A 12,448-nucleotide genomic window follows, 5' to 3' on the forward strand; every position below is an offset into this window, starting at 1 on the left:
TTGTATGTGTATTAATTATGTGAAGTTACGGGAAATTCAGTTTACATTTATTTATTATTTATTTTTTTATTTTTGTTTTATGTTTAAGTATAGGCTGGTGTTTTTGGGGCTTGCTTTAGGCAGGCTGAGGTGTTGTTCCTTTTTCATGTATACAGTGTTTTGAACTTAGAGTTTTTATAAAGAAATGTATATAAAGCAGGTTTAGGAAAACCTTATTGCTATGGTGCACGAATAGTAATAAACTTGTCATTGTGTGCCAAAGATGGTGATAAATGTTTGCTGATGAACCAATCATAGTAATAAGTATTAGCTACACTTTTGACTTGATAAATGTTTTTATCTCCCCTTTATCTGGTTCTGCTATTACTATAATTACTTCTACATACATGCACATGTGCACCCACACACACACATACACACTTAAACATTTAACTGTATAACTAAAGTTGAGGGCGTTTTTCTTTGTCTCAACAGGGATGAATGGCAGCGTCTGTGCACAGAAATTGTGGCCATTGATGCTTTAAAGTTCAACGACTATGAAGATCAGTTTAAAGGTTTTGTTTTAGATCGTGAGCTGATGAAGGCAAGCATTTTAATTTTTTATGCATAATAGCAGTGGGAAATCTGTTAATTTAGCTTTATTGTTTATGATATCTTAGGGGGTATTTTTCTTTAGACTCTTAATGGGTGTTTCTTTGCTAGACTGAATATGTCAGCTAAAAGTAAATGCTTTTTTGATGAGGGCAAAATGCACTCCCTGTAGTATATTCATTTTTTTTTTTTGGCCTTGAATTTGTATTCAGGCTCTTTTGCCTTAAACCCAATAGTACTTCCACACTGATTTTTTAAAGTTGTTGTGATCCAGCTTTTCTTTCATGTAATGAGTCTTATTGTTGCTGGCAACATTAGCACAGCAGTCATCAGTAGGCAGTGAATATAAGATGTATGAAGGATGAAGTGGGATTTTTTTGAAACTTTACCTTCCCTATATAGCTGGATTGCAACTGCTTCTGCGTGCCCGATGTATAAGTTAGAGATACCTATCTCTACACTGCTAGGCTACACTGTAACTACCAGATAATCTGGTACAGAAACCCCTTACCTGGTACAGCCTGACTGTGGCTTTGAAAATATAATGTCATAGCAGCTGTGGATGTATAATGCTAAAAGGCATGCTTTGGTTCCCATATAGCAAGGCCCCAGTATGAGTTGTTGTTGTGTCTTTCGGCTTTTCCCGGTTAGGGGTCGCCACAGCGGAACTCCGGTCCGCTAATGATTGGCAGTAGATTTTTACGTGTCGAGTTGCCAGCTATGACGCACAACCTTCAATGAAGGTACGCCCATTCACACATGTCTCCACACAGAAGACGCTCTAGCTGAGAATCGAACAGAACAATGTCTTACTGTGAGAGGCCCCAGTATGAGTATGAACACAAATTCAGGTGAGCATACACTGGTCTAAACAAGACAGAGCTGCATTGTGATTGTGGTTTATGCTGATGACACATGAACACTGGAAACACAGAAAAGGTCTAGCATGAGGGAGAGAGAGCCCAGCAACAATATGATCTTTTAATCAGCCCAGTAGGACAGGATCAGAGGGTTTTCTGCAACTGCTGCTGGATTGTTGTCCCTAGTTTGTATCGCAGCATCATAGCAATGCCTGTGCAGCTAATGGCAAATGAAATGTGGCATCAAAGTAGTGCTAACAGTGCGGCACACTCAGCAAGACACCTGCATGCTGAAGTTCTACCAGATGCATAAAGACCAAATGTTTGAATGCTCACTCATAAACAAAACATGGATTTACTGATAGACGTCACTGTTATGAGGGTTTGCCACTGCCCCAATATTGAGTGACCTTCAAGTTGAGTATAATAAGCTTGGAGGTGTAGGTGCAAAGCTCAGGGCAGTGTGAGGAGCTTGTCCCTACAGTAAAACATGTTTTTTTTTAAACCATATTGAGTAGTTTCTGTGACTGACATGGTTGCTGATGGAATCCCTGTGACTTTCCACATTTATGACTTACAAATAAATGGTATTATTGTAAAAGCAAGAAGAAGGAAGTGGGTGGAACAGAAGGAAAAGAAAAAGCTTGTTCTTGCAGTAAGATTATTTCAGAGGGTTCCATCACCCAGTTTGCACTCTTTCAGGGAACCTAGGTTTATGTGAGCAGTACATTCTCCCCCAGATTCTGACATTATTGAGAACAAGAATCATATATATATATATGTGTGCGTGTGTGTGTGTGTATATACAAACACACACACACACACACACACACACACACACACACACACACACACATATATGGTCCTTTTAGCTGTGGGGTATTTAAAATTAATTTGCTAATCATGTTCCATAGGTGCAGTCTGGGGATTACATGTGAACCATGACCTGAGTTAGCCATGTACTTACATGTAAAGTTAAGTTCACAAGAGTCAACCTGGTTGCATAGAGGGATAAAGCCGTGACTACAAGCAAGAAGGCAGGAGAGCCACTGGGGCAGCTGTGCCACAGATGGTCAGTTGATGCAGGGAATCAAAAAAAAAGAAAAGAAAAAAAGTTCAAAGAAAGAAAAGAGAAGAAACAAGTTCACAGATGTCAAGGTCACACACAAGTGGAATTGCACATGGTAGCATATGAACTCTGACTTGCAAGAAGTCTAAGTTCAAAGATAACAAGCAAACATGATTTCAAGAGGCAAGACCAAAAAGTTCTGAAAGTCACTAAGCAGTTACCGCCCTTAGGAACTTGGCCAGCGGAGTATATAAATTCAATGATGGCATGCAAATCCTGGTTTCTAGTTGATTGCCCCTGTGCTTGACAGTAGCAAATTGCTTTTCTCTGCCTATTACATAGCCTTTAATTAATGTATAAATGTTACTCTGTGTTGTAGGCTTTCTGTGGTTTCCGTGTTGATCCTTCCCAAGTTTCAACAGCTGTAGCTACTGGCAACTGGGGTTGTGGTGCCTTTAAAGGAAATGCCAAGTTTAAAGGTAAGTCTTTTTTCTAGATTTTGATTCCATGTTTTTGCACAGAGGTCATTTTTGCTATTTTGTTTATAATGGTTCCTGGCCATTGAAGGTTGTCTATGTCTGATTTTTTTTCCCAGCATGTTCTCCTGCTCTCTGTCCCTTAATAGCTCCTCTCCTGTGGCATTAAGGGAGTAACATCCTTATCACATGCAGTACCAGTATAGTACAGGGGAGCATCCTACTTCATTCCACTTCAGGTCTGCACTAAGCTCATCTCCAAAATGTGGCACATTGCCCCTTATAATTTGGAACAAATGGGCAAAACGTGGAATGTTTACTACCTTACTGACAACTTTAGCTAGGTAGCTTCCAACATGGTTGAATGTTTTACTGATGAATTAGTATGATTCAGTTTTATTTACCATGGATATTACTTTAAAAAATTATTAACAATGCATGTGTAACAGACCCTTTCAGTGTGGAACGCCAAGGAATGTGGACTTTATAAAACTCAATATGGGGTAGACTTGAGAGGTATAGGGCTGAATGACAAAATAAGTTTTTTTTCTCACATTTAACTGAGGTTGTATCTCCATCCTGCCCGGTTCCCTTCTTCCTTGACTGACCTCTTTAGTCTGTTTCCTGATATAAACCTTCATTTGAAAAATGCATGCATCTTCTCTGAATTTGTAGGTAATGCACAGAGTTTTTTGTTTTTTTAAGTTTTATTTTCTTTATTACATGTCAAGCACCAGCAAACGTCATGCAACTGCCACCAAGACAGGAGAGCTTGTGAATTATCCACGGGAATGATTGTATAGCTGCCAGCAACAGTAGGCTATTATAGCAATAACCCACGCCTGGGTGTGGGTAATGCTGGATTTACCCACAAAGCCAACCGTGGGTAAATCCAGCATTACCCACACCCAGAAGTGGGTTATTGCTATTATACAATGACATTATTTAAGAAAAGAAATAATTACTTTTCTTAAATAATGGCATTGTATAATGCCTCTTTACTGCCCTTCCGCAGCTGTCTGGTATTCTGCTGCAGTTCTGATGTACTGCGCGCCTGCGCAGTACATCAGAACTGTGGGCAAAAGCAACGGAGAACGCAAAGATCTCCGTTGCTTTTTTTTACTGTCTCGCTATGTTAAATGGGTTTAACATAGCGTTACAGCTTTAAAATAAGCAACGGATATCTCCGTTGCTTATTTTAAAGCTGTCTCGCTATGTTAAACCCATTTAATATAGCGAGGCAGCTTTAAAAACGGAGATCGCAAGATCTCCGTTGCTTTTTACACACTGTGTCGCTATGTTAAAGGAGTTTAACATAGCGAGACAGCTTTAAAAAAAGCAACGGAGATCTCCGTTGCTTTTTTAAAATCTGTGTCGCTATGTTAAACTCTTTTAACATAGCGAGACAGTGTTTTATACTAACGGAAAAAGTCTGGGCGACTGGACCTTTTTCCGTTAGTATACTGAGGGATTTACAACGGGCACGCTGGTTGGGCTGGCCAATCAGCGTGCACGTTTTACGGGGGGTATTGTATAATAGTAATGTGATGTTGTAAAGTGGACAGGGTCCACACAAGCTGAAAAGAAGCCATTACAGCTTATTACACATACATCCTTAAAATACTAGCTGTCCTTGGAATCAAGATATCTAAAAAACATGTGACTTGTAATGACAGAATGTTTGATAATCAGCCCATTTTTCCTCACAGGACTTGTCTTTGATCTTGTGAAAGAGAAGGTCCTTGCCTTTGTTTCTGAATCTCACATCCAGTTGCTGACACAGCAAGAACTTCACTGGACGGAGAGTTTTTGTATTCTTATATTTGCCGTTGTATAAACCTTTGTCAGTTACTACTATTTCAACCTTATGAAAATATAAACAGTTATATGGCTTAGTTCCTTTTTTTATTTTTTGTTCTTGGTTGCAAGTAGTGATGCTTTTGTGTATAGATTGGGGGTTGGTGTAATGGATAAGGTGTTTGCCACCCAGGCATAAAACATAGCATTTGGTTCTCACATTTGAAAGGAAAATTGGCTAGACTTAAAATAGCCCAAAAATGCAGTTAGCCTAGTATTTACTTATGTAGGAGAGTTGGCATAGTGGTTAAAGTTTTTACTTCACAGACACAAGGCACAGGGTTTGATTCTTACCCCTGAGGGAAATCAACTAGGCTTAAAATGGTCCACAAAGGCAGTTAGCCTAGTACTTACTGATGTGCTTTTAACAGAGAATGTAGTCATTCTTCTTCTTATTAATTTGTTCTATTTGTAGTAGGTGTTATGGCTCACACTCTCACTCACTGCAGCCATGTAGTATACACTTCTTCTTCAGACTGCAATATGTAGACTTGGGTTTGCCTTCAGGATTTCAGACAATGCATGTCCAAAATACTCTTCTTCTGAAACTTAAAAAATGGCACAAATAAATACATTCAAAAGTCAAAGGCTACTAGATGTGAACATTTATTGTTGTTCAATCAATTGCTGTGAATTAGTTCCTTAACTGAAGAAGTGTATGTTCAATTACTCTTATGTTTAAGGACTGATTCACACAAAAGGCAAGTTTTCACATCTGAATCATCTCAGAATGTTTTTATCTTTCATCCAACCCTTCACCCCACCCCAAAGAGTGTCATATGCTAAGAAAATAGTTTCCTTCTGCTTCCTCTGCAACATATACTTTTGCCACTTTGGCTGTCTTTGAACTCTTGTGTTATTTCCTTCAGATATTTCTTACAGCATCTGCTTGCTACCTCAGAGTTGTATTAATAAAAAGAAAGTAAGTAGGCCAGTCAGCAGAATCTTCTGCAAAAATTTAAAAGACTTTTTAACTTCTAGTCTTTTTAGTTCTCCTGACGATAGGGTTTATTTTAAATCCTTCTTTAATGGGCACTTCCCCTTGTGGAGAATACAGTATATGTTCAAATGTTGTTCCTCGTTTTGGTAAAATAAATGGTGTTCATTTTTCCCCTTCTGGTAGATTTTCTTGTGACAGTGAGGGCATTATATATGCCCTAAAGTGTCCTTGTAATTTGTATTATATAGGGGAAGTAAAATGAAATTTAGAACTAGACTGCAAGAACATGTTAGGGACAGAAAAAAGAACAACAGTGAAAGTAATATAGCTATGCGTTTTAAAGAAAAACACAATGGCGATTTTTCCTTTACTACAGGGTTGTGTTCTGGAACAAATATTTGTACAAGTTGGTGAAATATGCAGTGTTAAAGAGAAACTACTTTATAAAGAATCTATATCTATATTTTAAAGTATGACACTTTGTTGCCTGTAAGTTTAAATTTGGAAATTAATTGGAAACAATTGTTATGTAATTAGTGCTGATTAATAGATTATAAGAGGTTTTTCATTTGAGTGTTTGTATTACTCCTGGAAGGCTGTGTGCCGAGGTGCCAGAGTGTTCAGTGTGCTTTTTTTTTAAACTTTTTTTTTTTACTGTGGCCGGTTGTGGATTTTTCATCTTTCTGCTGAGTTGTTTTGCTGATTTGTTTTTTGGGTGGATTATGGCCACGGATCCATCCTGCAACATTCCCAGGTTCTTCAGAGAGGAATCTCTTTTGCTTCACAATTCTTCACAGAGAACAATGGACAACTACATTGCACAAGGAGGTGTACAAGGAGCTGCTTCTATCCCTCCTTCTAGTGAGTGTTTTTCCAATAATGTGAATGATGTTCCATCCAGATTTATGGAAAAATATTTGGGGGCTAGACAATTTAGAACAGATAATCCATTTTCCCCTGTGGAACAAAGTGTTTTTTTGAATGTACCCAAAGAAACTCAGGACTTATGTGACAGTCTAGAGGAATTGTTGATAGCTGAAACGAAAGTACATTTCAACATATTGGGCTTGCAACGCTATTTAGACCTTAAAATCACACCTAGAGGTCTGCTAGCATTTAAAAGCCCTACTACACCTTTTAGTATGAATGATGAGACTGATATTGCTTTTTGCAATTGCTGGGTGGCAGCAGCACATCGTTGTGCAACAGAATGGCTTTCTATTCTCTTAGAAAAGGATACGCTGAAACATAGCAAGCTGAAGGCAGAGATTAAGCGTACCTTTTCCAATTTGTCTCCTTTGGTAGCTTCTACCCAATTAGATAATATCTTGGGGGAATTTAATGAGAAGCTACAAAATCTTAAATCTTCCATCATAGATAGGAAGAAAAATAAAATTTAAAGAGATGCCTGCGATTACGAACAAAGGCGGGCTTTTTTGTGGAAAGCCAGTCAGAAGCGAGAGACCAATAACTTCCATTCGCATCAGACCGGAGGTTTTAAACATGCACACATGTTTTTTTTTGCTTCCTCTGAAGGTTTTACTAGTGGGGGGGGGAGTGATACTTCTTATCCCCCTGTACCTAAAGCACAACAACCGGAAATGTTAGAACGGCAGTTTCGGAGGTGACCAGCAGTACAAACAGAACTGCAAAAGAAATTGGAATCAGCAAGGACAAAACTATTTTAATGAAGGAAATACTCAGCCTCATTCTAAAGGAGGTAGATGGAATTGAACTTTCTTCTAAGGCTGTTAATAGTGCTGTATGTCCTGATTCATTCATTCATTCATTGTTAATTTGTCTGGATGTAATTTAAGTTCAAGTGAATTTATTGTTTTAAATTTAGGTCTCAGATTTGTGCCCACAGTGATTCCACACTTGCATATTTTAAAACAAGATATATTCTGTTTAGTAAGGAAATTGCATTTAAAATGTTTTTTTAACAAAGTGAATTTTCAGCATCCTGATGACATGCAGGATGAAAGTTTTTTAGATGATGTGGTTTCTGGTGATGAAAGTTTTATTTCTTGTGTTTCTGATTTGGATTATTTAAATGCTTACTGTTGTTTGAACACAGAGGCCATTCAGTGCAGTAGTTCTTTTATTCCACCATATAACAATGAAACTGTTAAACATTTTTCTTCTATGTTTAATTTTCAAGTACAACAGTTGTATCATGCTTTTAAAAGAAGTAGAAATGTATACAATCTAACTACATTAAAATGGAATACTCTTATGAAGTTAAGTAAGAGAAAAGATATTGTAATTAAGCCCTCAGACAAGGGGAACAAGATTGTAATTTTACATCATACGCAGTACTCTGCTATGTGTTATGGACATCTTAATAGCAGTGAAATTTATAAGAAATCTAATATTAATGCTTATAATAATGCTATTATGGAATATAAAATGATTTTACAGAAAAGCTTTAGGTTAGGCTATTTAACCAAGGAGGATATTGATAAAAGGTTTAGTGTTGAAAGATGCATTATACCTTCCTTTTATTTCATGCCCAAGTTGCATAAAAATATGGCTAATCCTCCTGGTCGCCCAGTAGTGGCAGCCTGTAAATATTTTCTGAATAAAATAGTCATACTAATACATAATCATCTAAAACCTTTTGTAATAAAGTTAAGATCATATATCCAAGATTCTTCTGACTTTTTAGAGAAAATAGCTGACATAACATGGGATAAAAACATGTATTGGTTAACTATGGATGTAAAAAGACTTTATACTAGCATTAAGCATGAACATGGTATCAAAGCTTTATCTTACTTTTTAGGAGATACCCCCTAGTCAAATTATATTGTGGAAGTCACACATTTTTTTGCTTGCTGAATAACTACTTTATATTTGATAAGATGCTATATCAACAACTACAGGACATAGCCATGGGGGCTTCTTTTGCCCCGTGTATGCTAACTTGCTGATGGCCCTTTTTGAATTGGAGTATCTGTATAAGCACAGTTTTGTGCATGACCATGTTATTGGTTACTATAGATATATATAGCTGATTTCATTTTCATATGTAAAGGTGGTGAAAATAATATTAGTAACTTCCATCAAGACTTAGAGAACAACATAAATGGTTTAGGTTTCGATGGAATACAGTATGGTAAAAAAGGTGAATTTTCTGGACTTAGTTTTAAAAGGTATGGGTAATGGTGGTATAAGAACATCTGTCCATAGGAAGTTTGCAAACAGTAACCATTTTTATACATGGGGGTAGTTTTCATCCAAAACATCTTTTGGAATCTCTTCCTTATGGGGAGTTCCTTCGAATTGATAGAATTTGTAATAATTGGAATTATTTTGTGGAGGAATGTGTAAGTACATTTAAAATGTTCATTGGTAGAGGTTATGAATATAATATAGTTAAAAAATCTCTGCATAGGATAGTTTCACAGAGGATGGGGGTGGGAGCCCATCTTAGAAGTATTGGTGTAAAAAATAAAATTTATAGTATAGATACAAATCAAATGAAGGAGAAAGTGTATTTTGCATCAGTTTGTAATAGTCTTAGCAGTGAAATAAGTAATATATTAAATAGTTGTTGGGAATTTTTGATTAAAGATGGTGAACTTGGTAATCTTGTTGCTCATCACCCTTCTATCTCCTATAGACGGGGCAAAAATGTAAAAGACTTTTTAACTTCAAGACTTTTTAGTTCTCCTGATGATAGGGTTTATTTTAAATCCTTCTTTAATGGGCACTTCCCCTTGTGGAGAATGCAGTATATGTTCTAATGTTGTTCCTCGTTTTGGTAAAATAAATGGTGTTCATTTTTCCCCTTCTGGTAGACTTTCTTGTGACAGTGAGGGCATTATATATGCCCTAAAGTGTCCTTGTAATTTGTATTATATACGGGAAGTAAAAGGAAATTTAGAACTAGACTGCAAGAACATGTTAGGGACAGAAAAAAGAACAACATTGAAAGTAATATAGCTATGCATTTTAAAGAAAAACACAATAGCGATTTTTCCTTTACTACAGGGTTGTGTTCTGGAACAAATATTTGTACAAGTTGGTGAAATATGCAGTGTTAAAGAGAAACTACTTTATAAAGAATCTATCTATATTTTAAAGTATGGCACTTTGTTGCCTGTAAGTTTAAATTTGGAAATTAATTGGAAACAATTGCTATGTAATTAGTGCTGATTAATAGATTATATAAGAGGTTTCTCATTTGAGTGTTTGTATTAACCCTGGAAGGCTGTGTGTCGAGGTGCCAGAGTGTTCAGTGTGCTTTTTTATTAAACTTTTTTACTGTGGCCGGTTGTGGATTTTTCGCCTTTCTTCTGTGAGTTGTTTTGTTGCAGTCAACAGAATCTGTTTAAGCTCCTGAAGCAAAGTATAAAATTCCTGGGAGCACTCCAGCTTCAGACTTAAATGTGAACTGATGGTCACTGATACTCTAAGCCATGATGTGTTCAAAAACAATACTAATAGCACCAGACTTTTCTTACTACATACAGATGCCCTTTTCATAGTTCTGTGGAGGATTTCAATGCAATTTAGTCTTAGGACCATATGTGCCCTGTCATTACCCAACTTCAGGCAGTACCCACTTTCCTAAGGAGGGCAAAACCAATCAGTCCTGCTGTACATTTGTGAGGTCCTGTCCAGTCATCCAGATTCCATTTGAGGGCTGCTAATGAATTACATTGTTTAACCTGCAGGGAAATCTGTTCCATGGATGAAGAGGTGCTGTATGATAAACAAGACTTGGTGGAAAGACAAGTTTATCTGTTAGTGATGATTTAGCCCTGTTTATGGTATAATGGAATTATTAGACTTGTGGAAGTACAGGAGATCAAGGACAACCAGGTCTCCAGTGGTGCAGCAGGCTAGGCATGAGTCTCTCTTCAAAGGTCTGTAAGATACTGAATAAATGGACAATGCTTCTACCCTCTCCTGGTAGCTCAGGGTCTTTAGGCTTATGGTCTTCTGGGTTAGGAGCTTCTGTGGCCTTTCTAGTTGTTTTATATGTCTCTAAAGGCACATCCTGATGGGAATGTTGTACTCAATAACTGTCCATATCAATGCTGAATATGACCTCCTTAGATGTGGAGGATATTACCTTGGTGATTAGTTATGCTAAGTAGAAGGATTTCATGGCTGCTGTTGCTACATGATGATCAAAAGATAGCGCATTATCAATCCAAGTTCCAATGTCCTTATAATAGTGCATTTGCAATACAGTATGCTGAGGGGAAGGTTTTACTGCCAAATACAATGATACTTCACTTTTTAGCTTGTAATTTTAGTCCATTTTAAGTACACCAGGCATTTATGAGGAAGAGTTCTTGACAGGTTTGGGTACCAGAGGAGAATTTAACAATAACTCCTAGTTTGCAGTTGTCCTAGCTCCCTGCCTAGAGACCAGAAAAGGAGGTGCCCTAACCCTGAGTCCTGAGGGACACCACTGTTCACCTTCATACCTTCTGATGAGGTGCTTGTACTGTATGGGTTATATGTTTCACACAGTTTGCTATCCACTTCACCACATAGGGATCTATTTTTAAATCACTTAGTATTCTTATGATGCCAGCATGGTATATGGTGTTAAACATCTTGGCCAGGTCTAGACATGCTATGTGCACTGTATGCCCACTTTCAGTTGTCTGTGTGACTCTCTTGAAGAAGTTAACTAGATTTAACAAACAGAATCTTCCTTTGACACATCCATGCTGTTGATGGTCAAATCTAACAAGGGTTTTTTATGTAATACTTTATGAGATTACTTTGACTAATGTCACCAAAAATGGGTATTTATTTTTAACATTTGTTTACCGGGAAAGTCCGACTTGGACCAAAGACAATTTTCAGCAGAGGCCCAGGGACACATGCTCCAGATGCATGTCTTTGAAATGTGAGAGGAAACCAGACCACCAGGAGGAAACCCACACGAATGCAGGGAGGACATGCAGACTTCATACAGAAGGTACTCCAGCCAAGAACCAAACCAGAGAACCTCTTGCTGTGAGGCGACAATGCTACCGCTGCACCATTGCAGTGTCCATTTACATTTGCCGGTGAAAGTGGGTTGATGATCCAGCCTACTCTGACCTACACCAGGGAACCATGCTAGCCGTGGGAGAAGTATATTTGCCCCTATTGGCCCATGTGTGCCTTCTGTAAAGCCTAGCAACCCTGAATCAGTAAGCTACTGGATGGCTGGTATCCAGTTGCTCAGCTTGGGATATCTAAGATAACTCTGTTGAGAGAAAGCTGTACAGCAAAACAGTCAACCTGCCAAATATGACATGCAACACGAAACTGAAACAAAACAATGAAGCTTGGAGGTGGGACATGATAATATAATGAGGATGGGACATCTAGGTACTGTTTATCTAGGAGACAATGAAGGGCAGTGCAGGAGCTTTGGAGCTTTTGGATCAGAGTCTCTACTACTCAGTGGGGAGGACACTAGAAAAGGTGTGGGAATACTGGTGAGGGAGAGAATAGAAGACAATGAGGATGGGATGTCATCATAATTAATAGACTCATAGCAAACAGATTCCAGTATAAAGATAGGGCAGTATTCATAATCTCAGCCTATGCCCCCACAGCAGTGCTGTGACAGTGAAGAAGAGAATGCATTCAGGCAGCCATGCTTGATAAAGTAGGGCAACATTAGTTTGTATGGATA

The 12,448-nt window shown here is 37.9% G+C and overlaps 1 protein-coding gene across 1 annotated transcript in view; it reads left to right on the forward strand.

Annotated features, from left to right (window-relative positions):
- The window catches only part of LOC122812015 (poly(ADP-ribose) glycohydrolase-like), a 539,748-nt gene that overhangs the window by 364,259 nt on the left and 163,041 nt on the right, over positions 1-12,448 (forward strand). The window contains exons 10-11 of the mRNA XM_044084234.1: positions 475-583; positions 2,900-2,999. Of these exons, the coding sequence (XP_043940169.1) occupies positions 475-583; positions 2,900-2,999 (209 nt within the window). The remainder of the gene's footprint in view (positions 1-474; positions 584-2,899; positions 3,000-12,448) is intronic.

Source organism: Protopterus annectens, chromosome 9.part0 (genome assembly GCF_019279795.1).
Source record: "Protopterus annectens isolate FY-2018-M chromosome 9.part0, PAN1.0, whole genome shotgun sequence".
NCBI classification, from domain to species: Eukaryota; Metazoa; Chordata; order Ceratodontiformes; family Protopteridae; genus Protopterus; species Protopterus annectens.